Source organism: Amphiura filiformis, chromosome 13, assembly GCF_039555335.1.
Source record: "Amphiura filiformis chromosome 13, Afil_fr2py, whole genome shotgun sequence".
NCBI classification, from domain to species: Eukaryota; Metazoa; Echinodermata; class Ophiuroidea; order Amphilepidida; family Amphiuridae; genus Amphiura; species Amphiura filiformis.
In genome coordinates, this window is record NC_092640.1 from 51,371,261 (window position 1) to 51,397,409 (window position 26,149).

The following is a 26,149-nucleotide window of genomic DNA, read 5'->3' on the forward strand; positions in this document are numbered from 1 at the left end:
AATGTTCCTTGTAGATATCCCCTATGGAATTACTAACAGTTATACTGCACGATACTAGTAGCATACAGTGTCTTTAATGATTAAATGATAATCATGTTCTCTAAATGTAAAAGAGTGAAAAACTCACTCCCCAAAAGAGTGATTCATTTATAAAACCACTAAAAAAATAGTGAAAACCACTTTAAAGAGTGAACTTCAACTCGTTCAAGGAGTTAAATGAATGACTAAACGTTTTTGGAATTGTCCTTCATTCAACTCCTTGAAAGAGTCAAAATTCACTCTTTTAGAGTGGTTTTAAATTAAAAACACATTTCGCTCTTTTTATGTGGTATTATAAGTGAATCACTCTTTTGGGGAGTGAGTTTTTCAATCTTTTACATTTAGAGAGTGTAATAAATCGATATCAAATTAAAGATCGTATTTTTCTCATAAATTAGAAGTTCCATATCCATGATATCGGTGTATCCGAAGATAATGTCCACAAAATTGTCGAACTAGTCTTGCGCGTGGTCGAGACTAATTCGCCAGGGTTTTTTTTATAATATCTTTGGAAATATACTAATTGGAACACCTAATTTCACTATGATAATGAGAAAAATAGGACCTTTCATTTTTCATTTAATATCAAAATCTGCATTTTGATGGGGCATTATGCAGTTATGTCTACAGCAGAATTCACCACGACCTTTGCGGGACTTAAACCCCATTAAACCAAGATAAAATTCATTGTAAACAGCTCAGGATGTGTCTCATATCCCTGGTTAAATCCACAAACACATGTTTCTGATTTACCTGTGCGATATTGCAATAGGCTGTGATGAAATAGGTATTAGAAATAGAAAATGAAATAGACCTGTGCCTTAACCACTGGTCCACAGTCAATAAATCCTTTGTTTCCTATTGTTTATTGTTAAGTTCAATGGAGCATATATCAATAGTGGCACTGGAGACATCCGGGCTCAGTTGTGGTGGATGGTCACATATGGGATTCTCACTGATTTAGGCATACACCCATTCTCATACCATTTTGACCGAATGAAACCTTTTCTCTTGAAAATCTGTCACCGATTGACACCCTAGTTTTGATGTCCTTGAGATTACCCCGTTATAACTTTTATACTTCCATATGCAATATATTAGTGCAATGCCGTAAAAATTCGATCATAAGCATGTGCCTATTAACAAGAATGCATTTTAGGATAGTCTGTAACTTTTTCATTTAAAAATAAAAAACAATTAACAAACTTCCAAAAAAAATCGTTCTTGTCCGAGCAATTCGGTATTAAATGGGCATATAGGCTATTTTTACGGTATTAGTTCCACAAATTATTATTATAAGTATAATGAAAATGAAATCAGTTTCAAGTGCAAAGTTCATGACAGATTTCTGGAACATTCTTGGCCACTCAAGTGCTACATTCCTTACCGTTAGAGTCATTTATACCATTCCCTATACTGAAGTCACAACAGGACCTTTTTGGTGCGGCCATTTTGAAGAGGAAATAATTTATAATCATCGACATTTGATTTGTTATTGAAATGTAAGTATTGATTATATTATTGACTTATTTGCCATAAACTTATCAAACAAAATGCAAGTTTGTTTGAATTTTGACATTAACAATGTTAACTAAGCCACTAAAACGGAACCAAAATGAATGTGCATAATAATGTTGTTGAGCAACTGTCTTGTTGTTTTTCTTGTTGTTAAAAAAATCGCAACTGTCTTTTTTTCTCTTTCCCTCTTTTCTTTCTTTCTTTCTTTCTTTCTTTCTTTCTTTCTTTCTTTCTTTCTTTCTTTCTTTCTTTCTTTCTTTCTTTCTTTTTCTTTCTTTCTTTCTTTCTTTCTTTCTTTCTTTCTTTCTTTCTTTCTTTCTTTCTTTCTTTCATTCTTTCTTTCTTTTTCTTTCTTTCTTTCTTTCTTTCTTTCTTTCTTTCTTTCTTTCTTTTAGGGTTATAATTATGGTTATGGTTATGTTTAAGTCTAGGGTTACGTGCCATCAAATTATCAAATTAGGCACTGTTGAGACACTTCTTCTGTCACCTTTAATTGATAAGTATATTGATAATAAGCTATCTACTGCTGATAAGTGTATTGATGAAGTAGCTATCTACTGCAAGGTATTGATGAAGTAGCTATCTACTGCCGATAAGGGTATTGATGACGCATATCTACTGCTGATAAAGGTATTGATGAAGTAGCTATCTACTGCAGGGTATTGATGAAGTATATCTACTGCCGTAAAGGGTATTGATGACGTAGCTATCTACTGCTGACAAGGGTATTGATGACGTAGCTATCTACTGCTGATAAGGGTATTGATGACGTAGCTATCTACTGCTGATAAGGGTATTGATGACGTAGCTATCTACTGCTGATAAGGGTATTTATGAAGTAGCTATCTACTGCTGATAAGGGTATTGATGAAGTAGCTATCTACTGCCGATAAGGGTATTGATGAAGTAGCTATCTACTGCTGATAAGGATATTGATGAAGTAGCTATCTACTAACAGCTGATAAGTGTATTGATGAAGTATATCTACTGCCGATAAGGGTATTGATGAAGTAGCTATCTACTGCCGATAAGGGTATTGATGTAGTAGCTATCTACTGTCGATAAGGGTATTGATGAAGTAGCTATCTACTGCTGATAAGGGTATTGATGAAGTAGCTATCTACTGCCGATAAGGGTATTGATGAAGTAGCTATCTACTGCTGATAAGGGTATTGATGAAGTAGCTATCTACTGCTGATAAGGGTATTGATGAAGTAGCTATCTACTGCCGATAAGGGTATTGATGAAGTAGCTATCTACTGCTGATAAGGATATTGATGAAGTAGCTATCTACTAACAGCTGATAAGTGTATTGATGAAGTATATCTACTGCCGATAAGGGTATTGATGAAGTAGCTATCTACTGCCGATAAGGGTATTGATGAAGTAGCTATCTACTGCCGATAAGGGTATTGATGTAGTAGCTATCTACTGTCGATAAGGGTATTGATGAAGTAGCTATCTACTGCTGATAAGGGTATTGATGAAGTAGCTATCTACTGCCGATAAGGGTATTGATGAAGTAGCTATCTACTGCTGATAAGGATATTGATGAAGTAGCTATCTACTAACAGCTGATAAGTGTATTGATGAAGTATATCTACTGCCGATAAGGGTATTGATGAAGTAGCTATCTACTGCCGATAAGGGTATTGATGAAGTAGCTATCTACTGCTGATAAGGGTATTGATGAAGTAGCTATCTAATGCCGATAAGGGTATTGATGAAGTAGCTATCTACTGTCGATAAGGGTATTGATGAAGTAGCTATCTACTGCCGATAAGGGTATTGATGTAGTAGCTATCTACTGTCGATAAGGGTATTGATGAAGTAGCTATCTACTGCTGATAAGGGTATTGATGAAGTAGCTATCTACTGCCGATAAGGGTATTGATGAAGTAGCTATCTACTGCCGATAAGGGTATTGATGAAGTAGCTATCTACTGCTGATAAGGGTATTGATGAAGTAGCTATCTACTGCCGATAAGGGTATTGATGAAGTAGCTATCTACTGCTGAGAAGGGTATTGATGAAGTAGCTATCTACTAACAGCTGATAAGTGTATTGATAAGAAACTACCTAGTAAACACAAAATTTTTGGACATTATTCGCAAAAGGTTGGGAAAGGTTGTCAGAAAACGTTTAAATGCCGGGTTATTGACGAAATAGTTGCCAAAATATTTTGACAACATTTTTAAAATGTTGTTGTTGTGTGTTTTCATACAAAACATTTTAGAAAGTTTTCATAAAAACCGATATTTTATGTTATTAAAACGTTTCCATCAAAACCCAAAATATAACCCTATTAAAACGGTTTGCTGGGTAGTACCTTTCACACTATAGCCACTTTATAGAGTACGTGCACCACTCTCTCCATATTGTATGATTTAAGTTTTCCAAAGTTCTACCACCATATGGCATTATACATTAGTCAAGTTAATGGCTAATGTACCTAAACCATATTTATTTGTATATCCTAGCCAAGTTAGCAACATGCAGTGGCGGCGCCAGGAATTGTTTTTCGGGGGGGGCATTGGGGAAAAGTGAATTCCAGGGGTGGGGCAAATTCAATACATTTTGCACAGAATTACCGCAAAAGGTGGAAATGTTCGTAATTTTGGGTTTTTACTGGGGCAACATATACATCTAATTGTTTCCATTCCATATATACTCTATATGGAGAAGGGTTGTATGTATATTTCAAGTGGGCGTGGGTAAAAGATAAATTTAGATTGGGGTTAAATAAATTGGTTTGAGAGAGCATTCTCTTTCCGGTGCCTGGACCCTGTCCCTGATTCTGGATATCATTAAGAAAAACAAATGTGCTGCATGAGAGTGCTTGGAACCACAGATATTGGTGTTGGAACTAATCACTCAGCAACCTGGACAACCGATTCTTTTGTTATGCAAGGCTCACTCAGTCATTTAATGAGGCAATACAAACGATCGAATTTGGTGTTGAAATGAGCTAAATTTTGAGTTACACCTTTTCAATGTAAAATTAATTTTCTCGGCCAAATGAAAAGTAATTCTTTTCATTTTTTCAGTAAATGTCAGGAAAAATTGTAGTGCTTGATACTGTATTTTTTTTTCAAATCCTAGTGTTAAACTTAGGCGTGAAATTTAGTCATTTAGTGTAAGATTTTCGATTTTGATAGGCTTAAACTCTGCCCGCGAGCCTTTTTTTGTTCAACCTTTTAGCTTTTCAAAGTAAGATAGTTCGCTAATGAAGGATTTTTCCCAACTTTCTAACGCACATCACCGTGAGCGATATATCGTAGTTTTGTCAGAATTTCCGTTTTGATTTCACCATCTTTTACTGTCGGCTGAAAAATTTTCAAAATCAACCCGTGAAATCTAAGGCTAATACTAGCATTGTGGATCGATATCCCTGGGTTTAATAGGAATACCGGCATGGCTACAGTGTTGCTAGAACTTCATGTAGCAAAGAAATTCCCAGGCCTATAGCGCTCCTACTGATCATGTTTAACCAGAACACTCAATTGGGGATTTGGGCTACCAAATCGCTGGTCGGGCAATTTGCTTTCAATGAAAATTGACCTGGATAATAACAAAGGAAATATCGACTATTTCTGCTGGTTGCTTTCGAGATAAAAAAGTACTGAGTCTGACATTTTCGGAGCATGAAGGGAAAAAGGGTAAAACAAAACGGAAATTCTGACAAAACTATAACATATAGACCCACACGATGTGCATTACAGGGGTGGTGAATATCTTTCTTTAGCAAACTATATTAGTTTGAGACGCTAAAACATGAATTCCGTAAAAAGCTCGCGTGCGAATTCAAGGCCTATAAAAATTAAAAATATCACACTAAAAGACACAATTTGATGCTTAATTTTAACACCAGGATTTTAAAAAAAAATGTATATCCAAGCACCAAGTTTTTAACTGACATTACTGAAGAAAAAAAAAAATATTGCTTTATATTTGACCGAGAAAATTAATTTCATAGCAAAAAGGTGTATCTCTGAATTGTGCTGATTTTAACATGTATCGATCGACTTTTAGCGCGACTAAGCATTTCTAAAGAATCGGTTGTCCAGGTGGCTGACTGTAATAGGTTAAGAATATAATACGTATGCACACAGAGCAACAGGTATTCTGATCGGAGGTCTATTATATTATTATTATATTATTAACCTCAAACATAGTGAACTTTTCAACAATCACGTGATATAAACACAGCCAAAATAAAAAGTCTCCAATAGTTCCATCCCCATTTAATCAGAGCCTGATGAGTTTATGGCAAAATAATTCATATAATAATTTTCTATACACTTTCCCTCGCAGGTTGATACCAAATTTGATATCAAAAGTTTAATCATCGTGAGCGCAGGAACCGTTGTTTGGAAATTCGTGCAATTTTAAAAATGACATAGGGAATTGTATCACGTAGCAGAGCTAGCGTGAGTGCCAAGAATTACGTCGCCTGAATAGGCCGGCAGGTTAAAGGTTTACCCATGCATGTCAAAATGCAAATCAAATACCCCGCTCTTTCAATTGTGCGCAGGCAAGTGTACAACGATTCCTGTACGGGTTGCTTTAGGCCACATAATAAGCTGATACCATGCATTGGATTTTGCGTGGTCAATTCGTAATTTGTCATTTTTGAAATTGCACAAATTTCCAAACAACGGCTCCTCTGCTCACGATGGTTAAACTTTTGATATCAAATTTGGTATCAACCTTTGAAGGAAAGTGTATAGAAAAGTATTATATCAATTATTTTGCCATACACTTATCAGACTCTGATTAAATGAGGATGGAACTAGTGGAGACTTTTTATTTTTGCTGTGTTTAGTTCAGTGATCAACAGAAGGAAATTATTTTGTCATGTACAGTGACATATACAGTGAATTACGTGAATTATTTTGCTCGGTAGGGCGTGTTGAATATATGAATTTAACTTTCAACTTCTCTGTACCTATAGTATAAGGCATTTTGTTAAGTTGGGAGCCACCAAATGCAATTCGGATGTGCTAAATTCAAATTTGACGGTTCCCGAGCTGTATGATAATAATGATCATAACTTTAAATCATTATATTATATTATTTTTATAGCAATTATTAAGTGTTGCCAGTTGTGTGGACCTCTAGCACCTCCCAAAAAGGGTTACAAGCCCATTAATAATTGCTATAAAAATAATATTATTATTATTAAAGGACATTTCTATAGCGCTCTACAGATAACACAGCGCTTTTGCTCCAACACAAAATACACAAGAAAAAAGTAAATAAAAACAACAACAAGAAATTACTGATTTGGAAAAAGATACGTCTTCAGAAGACGTTTAAAAGCAGCCACAGATTCCGCTTCTCTGACATAAACAGGGAGCTTGTTCCAGTGCTGGGGCCCGAAAACGGTGAAACAGCAATCCCCGGCTCTTTTACTGGAGCGAACTGTATAGAGCCTTGTTTTGTCAGATGATGAGCGAAGCCTGCGACTGCTTCTAGATGAATCTGGATGATTATAAAACGTGACAAGATCTTGTAGATATGCCGGAGCAGTACCTGATATGCAGTTGTATATGTGCAACATGATTTTGAAATTAATTCTTTCTTTCACCGGGAGCCAATGGAGGGTATTCAACAAATCGGCAGAGCACCTGTCTCGTCCACATGCAAATATCAGCCTGGCTGCCTTATTTTGGAGACGCTGCAGCCGTTTTAGGTCCATTTCACGGGCACCATACATGAGGGAGTTGGCATAGTCTATGCGAGACAAGACAAGTGCTCTGACGGCATGATGACACGCATCCTGACTGAGAAAACGTCGTATCCGCCATAAGTTACGGATGTGAAAGTTGAGAGTTTTACTAAGATTGCTAATATGGGAAGACATATTAAGAGCTCCATCAAAAACAACACCTAAGTTCTTAACATTGGCAGATGGTTTGATTGAGTGGTTGCCCAAGCTCAGCTCAATGACGGGAAGCTTATTGAGAGCTCTATTGGTGGCAATGATGAAAAATTCCGTTTTGTCCTGATTGAGCTGCAGCTTGTTATTAACATCTAATTATATAAGGTATTTAAAATCTAATTAGTACCTCTCATAATCTCATAATTTCTTGTTTTTGCCGACTCTGTATAAAATTCACCATAATGTATTATCACACAAACACTGCTAAATTATTTGTTGCTTTAATTTGTATTTTTATAACTTAAGATGGGTTCTTCGTATGTTTTTATGTTTTTGTGTATAATTAATGTTTTGATTATTTAATGTACAATTATAATTATATGTTATAAGGTGGTACATCGTTTTCAGGCCTCTTGGCCTTGTGATGTACCTGCCTTCATCAATACTTGTTAATGTGCAATAATTTAATTTACCTCTGTTGTTACATTGTATGCTTTATGAGATTGATGAAAAATAAAAAAGATTGATAAACACTAAAACATGTTTATTTTACACGAAAAAAGTAGGCCTACAGCAGGCGTTGCATACGATTAACACCAAAACACGTTTATTGAGGTATTTGTGATAAAAATATAAACACCCAAACACGTTTATTTTCAACGATATAAACATGTTTTAATAATCAACAACAAAAAACATTTCTATAAACGTGTTATAGCGTTAATCGTATGCAACACCTTCTATACTTTTACATGTAGAATATAAATATAAACTCGTTTTAGTGTTTGTTAAGTGTTATCCGTTGCTTTTTACAGTGGCAATCCATTGTCAAAATGGTAGTTTGTACATAGTATAATATGTCTATGCTATTATATCATACGTGGGGTGTGGTTGGAGTGTGGGGTGGATAAGCGGGTGTGGGGAGTGAGGATATGGGGTGTGTGGGGTGGGGTGAGTTTGTGTGTGGTTGGGAATGAATATATGGGGTGTGTGGGGTAGGGGTGGATATGTGAGGTGTTAGTAGGGTGCGGTGGAGCGTCGCGTGGGTGGGGTTTATATATGTACGTATATGGTGTGCATATGTATAAGTTGGGGTTGTTGCTTGCAATCAATGACACATGAAGTTTTTCTCAACACAAACATGTTAAGAATCTATCCACAAAATGGGTGGAATGTCCTGATTTTGTTTTTGCTTTGAGAATTTTGTGAACACACGCAACATTATTATCACGGAAACATCCATGTGTCCCGTTCCCACAAAACTTGGAACATAAAATTTGCTGCTGAGTCTCCTTCCCAGTCCGACGGCAAATATAGTTTCACTTTTCTAGATATGAAACTTCATGTAATTGTAAAGGAATGTTAAAAAAAATATACTCTGATTGTAATCCCAGTGGGCACACGGGTCGGTTTCTGACGTTGTATCGACGTTGTATCAACGTTGATACAACGTCGAAATCCTAACCTGTGCCCGCTGAGAATGTGTAATGAACAACTGACATTTGCTTTTGAATTAATGTTGTTATTTTTCTGCTAAAAAGGAACTATAGGTGTCTATTCTCGATGTATCTCTTTGAAAGTTACACGTTTTTGTATATCTTTCACCCGTCTAATTTGTTTATAATAAATAAATAAATTTAAATAAATTTTGGATTTATTATGGATATTTCCGCGATAACAATGTTATAAATTCTAAAGAGCTGCAAATAAAATTAATTTCACTGGTTTTTAAACATTTCAGCTACGTGTTTTAGCCACTGTTGTCAAGTTGACGGAGAAATCAAAGCCGACGACAGAGGAGGAAATATCAGAGTCGATGACAGAGGCGTAAAAAGAGCCGATGATGACAGAGGCGGAAACATCAGAGCCGATGGCAGAGGCGGAAACATCAGAGTCGGAAACACCAGAGCGGATGATAGAGGGGGAAAAATCAGAGCCGAAGACAGCGGAGGAGCTAGAAGATATGCTTGAGGAAAAGAAACGTGAACTTGGGACCAAGATGGAGTATCTGAAATCCTGTGATGAATATCTTATAAAGGAAGCGTATGATGCAATTTCTTACATAGCAGGTGTTTTTGCCCTTCTTGACACGGATGAAGACTACAAGAAGATTTGCAGTAGGTTGGTTGGCTTCATCCTAGATCAAGGTTTGGCGCAATTGATGGTGAAGATTGTAAAATCTACAGGAAAGGTCGCGCATGACTTTAGGTATGAAACTACAAAGATCTTATCTACCACCTTATCGTCAGAATTAGACCAACAAGTCCCAGTAGAGCTTTGCAAGAGCGGTATAATACGGTATCTTGTGAAAGAATTAGATTCCTACGATCCATATACAAAGGATCCAAAACAACGGATCCTCATAAATAGTACCTTACTAGACTTGACCAATCTGCGCCGGACGTACGCCATTCCTATTTATCGAGCGGCAAATGCTGTTGACGTCCTGATGAAATTTGCTGACGTGGATGATGTTTTGGCTACAATTTACAGTATGCAAGTACTAGCCTACATTGCCAATGACCAGGAAAGCGAACGATTGGCTACATCAGGAGAATGCATAGCGACGATGCTGGATATTTTCCAAAAAGCAGCTCAATCTGATGATAGATCACACTGGTGTAGAATCAAAATAGATGATGGAAATAAGAGGGGCTTCGGGGTTGCACTGGAGAAACAAGCAGGCGGTGTGAATGATCTTGCAAACAACGATGTCAACAAGGATGCCATAGTACAACATGGAGGTGTGCCAATCCTAACCGCGGTACTGAGACCTGAGTATACCGACGATGTGAAACAAGCAGTTGTTGAAACGCTGTGGAAGACATCCTTACTGGAGAGCAACAGAGACGCGATTCTTACTCATTTGAACTCTACGGATACTCAAGCATTGCAAGGTGAGTTTATAAAAAAGTAGTATTTTCGTAAGAGGAATTCAAATAATCTATTAAGGTCATTTAATAACAGATCAATGGATTAGATTCTCTCTTATAACAAGCAAAATTAAGCGTTCGCTATACCTGCTCAGATTTGTTGTATGAGCCCAAAAGTGCAATACAAAGAGATAGCGACAGCTATTATGTTGTTCGCAAGCTGCACGTGCTATTCGGTAGATTCATGATCTCAAATTTTCCTGGTGTGTTAACTGTCATGAAAGCTAGACACCAATTTATTTTGAACTTGAACGAGTACATAATTAATGAGAAATTCGTGAAAAAGAGAGGTTCGGCAAACTGGCTTTAAATGAGCACAATGTTACATTATTATAGACCAAATAAACCTATAGAAGCAAGTTCAAGCAACACTTTGGCACCTTGGACTATTGTTCTATAGTTGCCGATATCTCTCTCTAGTCGTGTTCACATTTTGAGTTACACCCGGCGTAAACTTACGCTAACATTGATCAAAATTCCACACATATTTTCCCTACTCCTACCGCGTGTCCACACCTAGCCTACTCCTAGCAGTACGCCGACTAGTTCCACCAAGCATTCACTTCTGGTCGGCGTAAACATTGGCTACCACTTCATACTCCGTTTTCCTATACACAATACACAGTGCTCTCACCATTGACGCGCGACCTTTACAAATAGTGTATGTTAGAAGTATATTGCATTTGCCTAGTTAACATCACTGTGTGAAAAATAACTGGCCAATATTTAAACATGACCTAAAATTACAGCTAGGTTAGATGTTCAGAAATAGTCGCACTTTCGTAGAATATGAGTGAGGGCAAAGCATAGCTAGCTCATAGCTAGCCAACTCATCGTGTTAAAGCAATATTATAACATTATCATACAAAATAGATTAGCAATTCTTTGACATAAAATGTTAGCCATTTTCGTAGCCATCAATAATATTATTGGTGTTTATAGGACATAATTATTGTCGTGTAGAAAATCTTCAAAAGTCGTCCTATATTGGGCCATTAAATCGCGGGTTTGGCAACCCTATACTGACCTGAGCGAACCAAAGTATATAGTTACATAACAAAAGCAAATAACAGAGCAAAAACGAGCGAATGTTGACATAATTAAACGGTCAGCGGTGAAACAGGAACTGTCTTTAAAAAGACAACACGGTTGATATAAAAACATATAATGCGCTATCATGATATACATGTTCACTTAAAACAAAAGTAAAGAAATAATTTAGGCCCAAATAAATAAACAGCATACAGTACGTGACATCTTGTAAATAAACAGCCTATGCAGCATGTGCTATCTTGTCAAGAATGATAAGTCATATTAGGCCTGTATAAAATTTGAAAATGTGTCCGGATGATAATTATACACTTATAGAACAAAAAATAAAGCAATATTTAACACAACCATCTATCAAGAATGATTAGAGAAATTGATGATGAAAACAAACAAAATAGGCCTATATAAGAGCATGCACCCCAATAAAGAATTACTTAAAATAAGGTAAAACACTGAAAAAATCATAACGTGAAGTGTATGATGATACATTTGTAAATAAAGTAATACGGGTACTCAAGTGAAAGTGAAATAATGAAGAATATAAAAAATGTGTATCATGATAATACACTTGAAACAAAAATAAAGAAATACACGACCATGATAATGTGACCTTAAGGGCGCACACCACTAATTAAGCGTCCCTTTGAAATATACATAAAAAGTAGTACCTTTCTTTGCTCGATTTGAGGCCTTTTGGCTATCATAGTTGCCTGATGTACATTTATTAAGAAACAAATTAGTATTGTTTCTCACCTTTGATTTTGTATTTATATCTATCTGCGTATACATGTGCATAAGAACAATTATTTTAATATTCGTTGTTGCCTATTGCCGAATTTGTAAAATAAAATGAAATTGTATTGACAAAGAAAAAAAAAAGAAGAAAACTTTATACTACAAGTATTTTAACTCTTATACACTACTTTTTTATGTATATTTCAAGTTTATCCGGGAATAACGAATATTGACTGCTAGGACCTCGAGGGCTGTTAAAATTATAGGCCCAATATAACTTCAAAACCATGCAACGACATTGCTGCAAGACCACCGAGGGTTTATGATTATAATATAAAGCTAGCAGTCAATAAAATATTAAAAATTATTTATTTTTTCATCTAATTCGTTAAATAAACTTGTTTCCCGTTATATAAGAGCCTTAACGAATGCAACTTGTGAAATAAGTTTGTGATAATTGCAGGAATTCAACATTTTTACGCAATATCCTGTAACTTATATTAAAACGTCCAATTTCTAAAATATAACATAAATAAATAATAAATAAATTTTGGATTTATAAAGCGCCTTTCTCCAGATCTTAGAGGACTCAAAGCGCTGTAATTTCGCTGCAATGGTGAATCATCACAATCAGATCGCATCAACTAGGTTGCTGCCGAACGGCGCACACCTATCCGCATTTAGATTGTAACATCCACCAATTATCTGTGCAGCTCCCCAAATTCCATTGGGTGAAGGAAGTTTTGATAACCAAACAACTAATCACCGATTTTTGCGATACAGAAGGAAACCGGAGATCCCGTAGAAAACCTGCGAGAGCGAGCATGGAATCGGGATAAACCAAGTGCACATGAGTCCTTGGGCCGCGCCGGGGCTTGAACCCGGGACCTCAGTGGTGCAAAGCGAGGGAATTACCGCTGCGCTAACTCGCCCTCCTAAGAAAGCTAAACATATGTAAATTTGAGAATTTAGAACAATACCAGTCCACCAATAGAAATGCTTTTCATACCTACAAATTTCCCGGTGTATATAATTCTGGGATACTCCGTATTTTGAAGGAAGATAGACCCTCACAATTTTCAGTTTGTTTTGCAAGTAGGCCTACTCAGTGGCATCTCTGGGTGGGGTATGGTGGTAGCCCGGGGGATCACTCAAATATGACATTGTACGCATGCGTGACCAAATTTTTTTCAAACACCCCCCAAACGAGTTTTACTCTAACAGCAAATTTAGCCCCTTAATAAGGTAATTTAATATAGGATTTACCCCCTAATGAGTTTTTTGGCCAGTAAAAATGAAACAATGTACCCTTTTCGGACTCGTAATTTACCAAAAATTTGAAAAGGTACCCTAAACAAGTTGTTCAGTTTCAGAAAACTACCCTTATTCTTGAAAATCAGTGTTTTTTAGACCCTAAATGCGTCACTCGCGTAACTCGCCTTGCCTAAAAAAAAACACCCCCTTTTCCTTGTTTTTTTGGTCACGCATGCGTACAGACCAATTATGTGAGTGCCCCCCCCCGGGGGTGGTAGGGTATTAGGGTGGGATAAGCCTATAAAGGTAAGGTGGTAGAGATATAGAGTGATGTGGGTATCCATCTCAAAATCAAACTATAATTATGATAATCAATTTCTTGCATTGGTTTAATATTCAAATGGCACAGACAGACAAACAACATCGCAAAAAAAATACAAATTGGGCTCATACAAGGTTTTGAACAGAAACATCACATGCCGACCAAGACAGCACGAATGCTTAAACCAATCAATCAGAACACACCAACCAGAATCACACGTACACATGGCTACTTCCACAAACCGTATGTACCGAGAACCGCCAATGCAGAGAACCGCGAAAGCCGAGAACCGCTCTAGTTTTAATTAAATTTACTCTAATTTTGTTAACGAAAATTTTTAATTACCTTTACTTTTGTGATTATCAATTGAGGACTCGAAGGCCAACACTATCCAGTAGTGCCTTTTGTAAATCTGTAATCATGATATTATTTCCACCCATTGTCTTTTACTCTTTCCCCCAAAACTGTTAAAATAGCTAAAAATAGGATAATTATAATGATAAAGATGATGAGGAGGATAAATTGCCGTGACGACGATGGAGATGATGATGATGATGCTGTTGTTGTTGCTGCTGCTGATGATGATGATGATGATGATGCTGCTGCTGATGATGATGATGCTGATGATGCAGATGATGCAGATGATGATGATGATGATGATGATGATGATGATGATGATGATGACGATGAAGATGATGATGATGATGATGATGATGATGATGATGATGATGATGATGATGATGATGATGATGATGATGTGATGATGATGACGATGGTGATGATAATATGAGTATAGTGATAAAAAGAAAACACATTGTTATTTTTACATATTTTATATAGAACTGAAGGGAATGCGATCGTCAGCAACCCCAGGACTTCGTGACGCATGTCAGCGTCTTCTACACCAGCTGGGCCTTTTTGAGCTAGACGATATGTTTGAGGAAATGAAACGTGAAATTGGGAGCAAGCTGGAGTTTCTGAAATCCTGTTATGAATATCTTACACAGGAAGCGTGTGATGCGATTACGTTTATAGCAACAAGCATAGGCCTTCTTGGTACGGATGAATACTACAAGAAGATTTGCAATAGGATGGTTGACTTCATGCTAGAGCAAGGTTTGGCGCAATTGATGGTGAAGATTGTAAAATCTACAGGAAAGGTTTCGTATGAATTTAGGTGTCAAACTACGACGATCTTATTTACCGTGGCAGACTTCCCGCCTGAATTATGCCAACAAGTCAGTGAAGAGCTTTGCAAGAGTGGTATAATACGGCATCTAGTGAAAGAATTGGATTCCTACGATCCATATACAAAGGATCTAAAGCAACGGAGTCTCATCATTTGTACAATGACAGACTTGTACAATCTGCGCAAGACACCACCAAGCGTCATTCCTATTTATCGAGCGGCAAATGCCGTTGACGTCCTGATGAAATTTGTTGACGCGGATGATGTTATGACTACAAATGATAGTCTGTTAGTACTAGCTCACATTACCAATAAAAAGGAAAATGAACGATTGGTAACGACATCGGGAAAATGCATAGTGACGGTGCTAGATATTTTCAGAATGGCAGCCCAATCTGATGATAGATTTTACTGCTTTGAACTCAAACTAGATGATGGAAATGAGAAGATAGTTGGAACTTACCTTGAGGTACAAGCAGAGGTTATAAATGATCTTGCAAGCAATGATGCCAACAAGGAGGCCATAGTACAGCATGGAGGTGTACCAATCCTAACCTCGATATTGAGACCCGAGTATGCAGACAGTGAGAAGATACATGCCGTTGAAACGCTGTGGAAGTTATCCTCCCTGGAGAGCAATCTAGACGCGATTCTTATTCATTTAACCTTTACGGATACTCAAGCATTGGAAGGTGAGTTGATAGGAGGGTATTATTTGTGGAAGGGAAGTTCAAATAATCTATTAAAGTAATTGAACGAACCGATCAGTATAGTAGATCTCTAAAGCAAAATTAAGTGTTCACTTGATGTGCTCAGATCTATTTGTAATTAACATGATTAAAGTAACCTTTTTTTTAATGCAATAAACCTTGTTCCCAGAACAGGCTAACAGCTGCAGGCCCTCATGGCATATCTTGATATTAAATGACGACGATTATGATGCAGATGATGACAAGGATGTTGATGACGAAGATGAGGACGATGATAAAGATTATAACATAAGTGTATGAAATTAAAAATGAGGAAAAAAAAAAGATTTTTATGGTTTTCTTACCTTTTTTATAGAACTGAAGGAAATGCGATCGTCAGCAACCCCGGGACTTCGTGATGCATGTCAAAGACTACTGCACCAGCTGGGCCTACTTGGGTTAGAATATGTTGATGATGATGATGATGATGATGATATTGATGAGCTGGGCCTACTTGATGACGACGACGAAAAAGAAGAAGCTGATGTTGTTGATATCTTTGATGATGATATTGATGAGCTGGGCCTACTTGATGACGACGACGAAAAAGAAGAAGCTGATGTTGTTGATGATATTGATGAGCTGGGCCTACTTGATGACGACGACGAAAAAGAAGAAGCTGATGTTGTTGATATCTTTGATGATGATATTGATGAGCTGGGCCTACTTGATGACGACGACGAAAAAGAAGAAGAAGAATATGTTGATGTTGCTGTTTATGATGATGATGATGATGATGATGATGATGATGATGATGATGATGATGATGATGATGATGATGATGATGATGATGATGATGAATTCGATTTAGAAGATGTCGAAGTCAAAATCGTGGATCCGTCAATAGAAAAACAGACCGAACCATCGGCATCGCCATGCCAATCTGAGCCATTGATAGACGAGGAGGAAACATCAGAGCCGTTGACAGCGGATGAGGTTGAAGAAAAACGTGTAATTGGGACGAAAATTGAGCATCTAAAATCACAAGTAGAAAGTATAAATAATCTTGCAAGCAATGATGAAAATAAGAATCCCATCGTACAACATGGAGGAGTACCAATCCTAACCGCGATATTGAGACCTGAGTATACAGACGTTTTGAAAGAATATGTCGTTGAGACGCTGTGGAAGCTATCCTTCCTGGAGGAAAACCTAGACACGATTCTTATTCATTTGACCTTTACGGATACACAAGCATTGGAAGGTGAGTTTATTGAAGATCGCATTTTTGGAAGTGAAATTAAAGTAATCTATTAAAGTCATGCAGAGAACGGATCAATAGATGATTAGAATTACTATAATTTGTTCAGTAGAATTTTGAAGAACCTTTATTTTCAATGATAAAGGGTTTTAACACAAGTCTCCACATACACACCTAACAGCCCGTGAAAAAGTTTCACTGACCATCCAGGATTTGAACCTTGACCTTCGGATCACTGGACCGATGCTCTAACACTGAGCTGTCTCATTGAGAAGAGCAGTAATGTTATTATCTATATGTCCTCAGTTCAATACCCACCCTCTATCATCTTCTCATCCAAGAAGCTTATTCGTGACGGAGAAATCATGACACCTTTATCTTAAAAGTGTAATTTATCAATTAAGGTTACACAAAGAAACGTATAAACGTATGGAAAAAGTCAATACTATGCAGTAATAATTGTTTTCATTAATTTTGCCGCATATATCTGCAAGTATGTTATTTAAGTCCAATGTCCTTTACCCTTTTCACAAAACTATTAAAATCAATTGGGATTATTATGCTGATAATGTAGCTCATTGCCAACATGGCTAGAAATTGATATTAATGAAACGACGATGATGCTAATGATGAAGATGATAATAAGGATGTTGACGACGACAACGAAGATGATGATAACACTATAATGAAAATGAAAAAAAAAAAAAAACACGTTGTTATTTTTACCTATTTTATAGAACTGAAGGAAATTATGCGATCATCAGCAACCCCAGGACTTCGTGATACATGTCAAAGACTACTGCACCAGCTGTGCCTCCATGATGACGACGACGAAAAAGAAGATGTTGATGTTGATGTTTTGATATTTTTGATGATGATGATGATGATGATGATGATGATGATGATGATGATGATGATGATGATGATGATGATGATGATGATGATGAGATGGAGGAGGAGAGGGAAGAGGTGGAGAAGAAGGAGGAGGATCCGCCAGTAGAACAGCAGAAAAAATCATCGGCATCTCCATCGCCATCCGAATCATTGGCAGACGAGGAGGAAACATCAAAGATTCTAGCTGATGAGTTAGAAGATCTTATCAAAAAAGTTGCTTCTCTGTAAGATCAGATTTCTCAAAGTTTGGCTAGTGGTCAGGCTCATAAGTCAGTAGGCTAGCCTTACCGATGCTATTGATGTATCTTTATAATGTGAAGTATGATGTGAAATTGTAAGCTCTGGTATATAGGATTAATTGGGCTTACGCTGGATGGCTTATAAGCCTGACAACTAGACATGCTTTAAGAAACCGACCATATAAACTTTTTCTGATAGGTCCGAGTTGTTGCGGCGCGGCAATTTCGGTTGGTATGCCACCAATTTGTTGCGACAATTCCGAGTGTTGAATCCCGACTGATTGGAACTGTTCCCTTTTGTGTCTAAATCCCTGACTTGTTTTGTTTTAGTTTTCAATTTTTCTGATGCTAGGGGGAAAAATGGATTGACGATCAGATCAGAAAGTCAAAATATGAATGTCCCAAAACGCTACTAATTCAACGACGCAACTCGAGAGAGCAAAAAGTGGGGATCTGGGCCAAATTTTGACAAGCCATATCTCCAAAACCGCTTGGAGTTGAGCATTCATTTTTTCCATGTGTTCATTATGCTCATAGAGGTATGCTAGAAATGATTTTCAGCCAAATATGAGGGGATGACCAATGACCAACCAACCCTTTTTGTTGATGTGGCTGGAATGACTCCTATGTGAGTAGGCAAGCCTAACTGATGTTTTTAATGCAAAGTCATCAAGACCTCAAACCACTATTTCTCAGAAATGTTGTCCAAGAACATATTTTCAACATACCTAAAGTTGATGGTGGGGCAAATTGTCTGACATTGGTTTTCAGTGGGGTCAAAATGTACAAAAAATGTACTATTGGAGTTTTGCATGGGTAATATCTCAGCTAAAATTATCCTAATTGACTCAATATTGGATAAGAGTAATGTCCTACCAAAGGGTTCCGACTGGCAAAAAAATGGACAAAAAATTATTTTTACTTTTGGAGTTCTGACCCCCCGAAGTTGGTCCTGGATGGACAAAGTTGCATTTTGAGGGCCCTGTATCTTTAAAGGTAAAGGCGTTACAAGTTTGTAGGGGGTTCTTTTTATACATTTATGGACCTCCAAACATCGTCTTTCGCGTTGCGACACATTTTTTACGCTGATCCCCCTAAATTTCAAATTGATGCCCGGGAAAACGAAATAGCGTATGAAGCTCAAATTTTCAGGATTTTATTTTCTTATCAATATCTACCACCACACAAAAAAAGAAAAAAAAATGAAGAGGTGCTGCGGTGCACATCCCAGGAGTTGACATGGAATGGCTCTATTGTACGTTTACTATAGTTCTCAGCCCTGCATGTTTATGCATAATTGTACACAAGCTTTAATGGGGACAAAATCAAAATCCAAGACACGCATAGGATAATATCAATTTATAAATAAATACAACTATTGTATATAGATAATTATTTTAACGGGCAAATTGTAAAAAAGAAGAGCAAATATATAGGTGATTGGTTTAGCAATAGTTTTACCTTTAAAATTTTTATATTCATGTATCGTGCATTGTAAAATGAATTGATAGTCCGGCTGCTAACTATATATTGTTTTATCAGGTTAGATGGTTTTGCCAGTTAAAGTGTTTTTCTTCATTGATTGTTATTCTATAGGTTGTACAAAATGAGATTATGGGTGGGGGAGGGGTGTAGAATTATCACCACTGGACAATTCAAGATTTCCAAGGTCAACGATTTTGACTGGGGTCAAAATTAAAAACTGCTCAATTTGTGTTAACCTTGTTGCAATAAACTAAGGGATACAGAAAAATACTTACTGGGGCCTCACTTTTGATAAACATTAATTGGTTTATGAGAAAGGTTATTCTTATCACTTGATCAAATATTGATTATTGGAAATTGATCAATCAAAATGTTCTTTGTCAAACCAGAGAAGATGAGAATCCTTTCATCGATTTTGAAATGGTATTGCTGTTCGATTCAAATTGATCGATCACATTGATTAATTTATTGGAAAGGTGAACCCTAATTACTTGCTCAGATACTGATAACATTTACAGGGTCAAATAGGAACGTGAAAGTGACGCCTCCGTGGGTTCCAAGATGATAAAAGTTACCAAATTCTTTTGTGGGACTACTACAATAATTATATTACTTTTTTAATACGTTTACCCTTTACCAAGTTTATGAAACTTTTAAATACTTTTTGTGAGGGTCACCTTGTGTTACTTCTGCTATAATAGTCCTGCATGTTTAGGCATATGTATAAAAAGCTTGACGGGGATGCGATCAAAATCCAAGCCACCTATAGCATAAAAGTCACTTATAAATAAATACAATTATTGTGTACAGAAAATTATTTTAACGTGCAAGTTATCAAACTGAAGAGTAAATATATAGGTGATTGGTTTAGCATTAGGTTTTACTTTTTAAATGTTAATATTTATATATCGTGTATTACTGTAAAACGAATTGATAGTCTGGCTGCAAACTATTATTTTATCAGGTCAGATGGTTCTGCCAGCTAAAGTTGTTTTTTTCTTCACTGATTATTTTTCTATAGGTGTAACAAAATGAGATGGGGTGGATAAATATCACCTCTGGGCAATTCAAGATTTCCAATGTCAAAGTTTTTACTGGGGTCAAAATTAAAACTGATCAATTTGTGTTAACCTTGTTGCAATAAACTAAGGGATACAGAAAAATACTTACTGGGGCCTCACTTTTGATAAACATTAATTGGTTTATGAGAAAGGTTATTCTTATCGCTTGATCAAAATATTGATTATTGGAAATTGATTAATCAAAATGTTCTTTGTAAAACTTTCATCAATTTTGAAATGGTATTGCTGTTCGATTCAAATTGATCGATCACATTTATTAATTTATTGGAAAGGTGAACCCTAATCACTTGATCAGATACGATAACATTTACAGGGTCAAATAGGAACGTGAAAGTGACGCCTCCGTGGGTCCCAAGATGATAAATGTTACCGAATTATTTTGTGGGAATACTACAACAATTATAATACTTATGACACGTTTATGAAACTTTTTAATACTTTTTGCGAGGGTCACTTTGTTGTACTTGTACTATAAACCTGCATGTTTAGGCATATGTAAAAGCTTGACGGGACGCGATCAAAATCCAAGACACCCATAACATAAGAGTCATTTATAAATAAATATAATTATTGTGTACAGAAAATCATCTTAACGGGCAAGTTATGAAACGGTAGAGTAAATATATAGGTGATTGGTTTAGCATTAGGCTTGCTTTTTAAATGTTAATATTTATGTATCGTGTATTATCATGATTATTGTAAAACAAATTAAAACTGCTGCAAACTATTATTTCATCATGTTAGTTGGTTTTGCCAGAGGGTGTACAATTAGGTCTAGGCAATTCAAGATTTTTAAGGTCAAAGTTTACACAGGGTGTATCATATGATTCGTACCCATCAATATCCAGTGAATATGGGCAAGCCTTATTGGTATAATGTAATAAAAGGTCATAAAACTTGTAGTCGTTTCAAAAAGATCTAATGTTGAATTTGGAAGAAGCAGGCGTTTCATTAGACAATAAGCTGATGGGTACCAATCATTTTGACACACCCTGCAGAGGGGTCAAAACTGCTCAGAAAGTTCCCCCTGATCATAAAGGTTCAGAAAATGTTGTTTGATCTACCTCCAAGACAAGCCAAAACGTCAAAGGTTAAACATTTGAAGACCCGTTATGCAGGGGATATGATAGATAACACTTTTATGGAAATTGGCTCGAACTGTTGGTACATGTACTGGTATCTCAATTCTTATAAAGAATAGTTATATATCTGTAATGACTCGTTAGGTAAACATTCATGGAAATACCGGTAGGTCATCGTCAATATAGACTCAATTGGCAATGACTTATTTTTCTGTGGTAACGATTCATTAAAGGTGGTTTAAACTATTCTAGATTTGTTATAACAAAAGGAACAATTTGAGACCATTTTCATCGAAATCGGATTATTTTTTCTATTTTAACCCCTGTGTAGTTCTCTTCTTAGTCGTCGACTTTTTGCCCATTACTCCACAGCGATATTAAGTCGTAGACAGATGACATGTAATTTGGCATAGGTTTTAACAAAATTGGACCAGTTTCTAATTTTGACCGCTATATAAACGTTGACCTTGGATTCATAATTGCCCAAGGGTGACAATTTTACACTCCTCGGAATATCACTTTATACCACCCATAGAGCATTGTCCATACAGAAGTCATAAGGCACAGCATTATTTTTGGTCCTATAAGACTATCTATTGTACCTTGAACATTTGCATAGTGCTTTCGTTTTTTATTTAATGAAAAACAATAACACTATGCAAATGTTACTATTATTACACTTGACAGAATTTATTATACCATCAAGGTATAATAGAAAAAATTCATCGGTACCTAACCGGGCACCGATAGTGCTATAGAACCAAATTTGATGTCGTGCCTAATGATTTTTGCATAATGTCGAATATCATTTTACTATAAACCGTCCCTATTTAATATGCGATATCTTTTAGGGGATTCGCAGAGCGCAAGTAGCGATCAAGGCAACAAACGGCTTTCAAGCAATGTTTAAAAAGAAATCTGTAACATCGCCCTCTGTCGACAAAATAAAACAATACAAAGAGTTTATACCTAGATTATATTCGGCAATATGTCATAATCACAGCAATTATTACACTTAAAAATTAGCTTATTCTTTAGATTTGCAAGAGTTTTTAATAGTATAAACACTGATTTGTTGATATCTTAGAATTAAGCAAATTCAAGGATTTGCTTAGTTTACAAATATCATCAAGTCAACTGGAATACGTAAGTTCATGGTACTTTTTGTATATAGTTTTGGTATATTCAGAAAAATAAGTTTAGTACCACCATTGTTAAATTTGATAATCTAATAAGGTCATTATAAATGGATTTGATAGAAATAAGTCGTTTTTTTTTAAAGAATAGATGAACAGCCAGTTCAACAAGTATTATATTATGGATTGATCAACATATTTAAAATGTAAGTTGACAGATCATTTGTTTATCACGCAAATGTAGCTTATTAATTATTTATACAGTGGTCTTGGGTTTGCAAATTATCATACGACATAAAATTAATATGAGACAATTATAAGGCACAAACAAGTTTATTTTGGCCTTTCCGACCGAACCAAGAATCCAGAAATTACCTACTTGGGGGTACAGATTTTTGTTATTTAAGTTTGGTTGTAAAAATGTATTTGTGAGATAATCTATTCCTATAAAAAATTTAACCAAGTAAGTGACAAAACTACTCTTAGCCTTTATTTCTCTCTTCATTTATGATGTATCCTCCCTATCGTGGGTATTTCCATGTCATTGTGTCTTCAAAGCGTGTGTGTCAAGCCGCTCAGCGACAAGCGACAGGTCAGTATGAAACAAGCAGCATCCTTATGCCTTAAAACACCGCTGTTTGGTCCCATAGATATCTGTGTCAATATAAACTAAATAAAAACAATGAGGGCGCTTTTAAAGCATAACATGCACTTGTTTTTCAGGTGGTACAGACTTATAAAGTGCCCATTTACTAAAGAAAAATACCATAAATGAGATGAAATAATATTACAACCAAACAGCGTTAACCTACTCGTCAGTTTTGGCCAAAGATGAAAATGACAGAACTCATTGCGAGTTATTTTTGGCTTGAGTGACTATAATTATGTAAATATAATGGGAGTATATCTGGTATAAATCAATTGGTGAGTTATTGGCTGGCTTTTCTCAAGGATGCAATTCTACTATAGCCTTCATTAACGAGTAGATTTGTGAGTTATTTGTTGGCTTGTACCAAAGATGCAAATATACTGGAGTCGTTTGCAAGTAGATTTTCAGGTGTATCGTATTCAGCTATCTCTCCTTCATTTAGAACAACAATAGTATCAGACTTCAGTATGGTGGAAACACGATGCTGAAATGAAGAAACAAAGTAAAAATATATATCGCTGCGTTTGGTTCTTCTTAAGGATACTGCCTCTTTCGAGGTTTTGAGCAACAAAATGGTATCAAATTTGGCCCAGAAATAATCATCGGAAAATCATCTTAAAGGTAAAGGCTTATATATTATTATTGTCCCATTGTTATTTTTATAGCCTTAATCAGATTTTCACTGGAAGCCTATGACTTGGGTCCCCGCTTTCACCACTCGCTATTTTATTTTTGGACCGTTGATATCATACTAAACTTCACACCGATTTCTCTACCAAATTGTAGGCATATGTCAAACATTCCACAATAATTACATTCTTGCTATAAAACTTTGGTACATGAACCTCCGAAATATAATTTACAAGTTCTAGAAAACGTAAATTTTCAGTGCTCCACATTTGGCCATAAGCTTATTCATTAAAGTTCTTCTATTTTCTTTCTTGACCCATATTTTTGTATTTTAAATTAGCTGCAATATATTACTGAATCCTACTTTAGCCAAAGGTAAAAAGTTTGTATGTCCAAACTACAGCAGTGATCAAAAATAGTAACATTTCTTGCAACAATTCTGCCAAATCACACACGTTTTCAAAAGCTTCTGTTTCAATCATTTTTGTGATTCAGGTACCTGTTTTGCCATTATGTGTCAAATCAGTTCTAAGTTTACTATCTCAATTGTACTCACCATTTATATCCCAAGCAAAATGTATATATCCTTTATATTATATCCAAATTCAGGTTCAAGAACAGGTTAAATAGACCAAATCTCAAATGTCTCCAGTCATATTAAAAGCACATTGTTTTCAAAATGGTGCCCAGAATAATTGACCTCAAGTTTTTGATCCACATATGACCTTATAACCTGACACAAAAGCCTCATTTACAAGTCACACTATTGACAACTAGCCATGCATACAACAGTACAGTAATGAATTCTTTTGAAGGTTGTTGAAGAGCCTTAGCTTTCAAGTCAAATCACTTCCCACAAATCAATGCAGTCAATACATGTGTGCTGATGTGTGACAAACTATTATAATACACTGCTATTTAGATAAAATGTGGGATGGTGTTCAATAATGCTGAAACAGGGCTGGTGTTATGTCATGGTCTGACTATATTGATATTTATGGATTTTCTCTGCCCTGTGATAATACATATTGTGAATGAGAGGGATTTTTATGCTCAGCTGTCTTAGAAATGTTTATGGCTGGGTCTGGCAATCCCACTTGCCCTCACCTAGCAACTGTAAACAACATATATGTGGGGTAAAAATGAATATACCATAATCATTTTTAAAAGCACTTTTTAGGCACAAATTTTGCAAATTGAATATCTGAAGTGTTGAATACATTTATGTACTTCATAAATATGCAAAAATGTAAAACATGGACAAGTTTTCCCCGGGCAGGGAAAATATTTTTATTATAGTTTGTAGTTTTTTCTTTTTCAATCAACACCACTCGGGGTTATACATTTGTGGCATTTTAAGACCACAATGTTAGTCAGCAAGCAAAAAGGGAAGTAAACAAGTACATTGTCATGATTGTGTACTTCTCCCGGGGTACTTCTAAAGGCTGGATTTCATGTACCAATAAAAATGGCAGTAATAATAGTTTACAAGCACAATACCGTATTAGTTTCACGTTTTTAATACACTCCTAATTTGATCTTACTCCTCATTATTTCTGTTGTTTGACTTACAGCAATAGTAATGACAGTTTTATCAAAAAATATGGATTTGACAGCATCTTGGAGTATCGATTCCTGTCGAAATGAGAGCAAAACAAAGACTATATTAACGCATAAAAAACAAGATTTACTCATGATTCCAGAATTGTACAGCACTAATCATTGGGGTTGGGGTGGGGGTGTGGGAGGGGAGGGGAGGGGAGTGTTAAAATATTATGTTTTGGGAAATGATACCAAAGGAATATGATTAAGCTATGAAAAATAATTTAACACAAAATGACATGATTAATTTTAAACGCTTCCAAAAATTATACCAAGAAGTATTTATTTATTTATTTTGTTATTTATAGCATCACATACGGTATCATAGTCGATGGAAGCCGTGGCCTCGTCCATGATTAGAATTCTTGAATTACGTAGGAATGCACGCACTAAACAGAACAGCTGACGCTGTCCGACGCTGAAATTTTCTCCTCCCTCTGATACTTCATAGTCTGAAAATTAAATTAGATATTTTT

The 26,149-nt window shown here is 36.0% G+C and overlaps 1 protein-coding gene and 1 pseudogene across 1 annotated transcript; one reads left to right on the top strand and one right to left on the bottom strand.

Annotated features, from left to right (window-relative positions):
* The first annotated feature begins 1,436 nt into the window (after positions 1 to 1,436).
* LOC140168496 (uncharacterized) lies at positions 1,437 to 23,793 on the top strand. Its single transcript, XM_072191896.1, has 5 exons — positions 1,437 to 1,541; positions 9,183 to 10,338; positions 14,576 to 15,616; positions 15,990 to 16,877; positions 17,612 to 23,793. The coding sequence occupies exons 2-5, from the start codon at positions 9,282 to 9,284 to the stop codon at positions 17,872 to 17,874; spliced, it is 3,249 nt and encodes a 1,082-aa protein (XP_072047997.1). The 5' UTR covers positions 1,437 to 1,541; positions 9,183 to 9,281; the 3' UTR covers positions 17,875 to 23,793.
* Positions 23,744 to 26,149, bottom strand: part of LOC140168497 (ATP-binding cassette sub-family C member 9-like) — a 40,844-nt pseudogene continuing 38,438 nt past the window's right edge.

Excerpts from the sequence above, each read along its gene's own strand:
- LOC140168496 (XM_072191896.1), top strand. The coding sequence starts at position 9,282 with ATGATGACAGAGGCGGAAACATCAGAGCCGATGGCAGAGGCGGAAACA. Across the intron at positions 10,339-14,575 it reads GGATACTCAAGCATTGCAAG|AACTGAAGGGAATGCGATCG; the intron begins GTGAGTTTATAA and ends TATTTTATATAG. Across the intron at positions 15,617-15,989 it reads GGATACTCAAGCATTGGAAG|AACTGAAGGAAATGCGATCG; the intron begins GTGAGTTGATAG and ends CCTTTTTTATAG.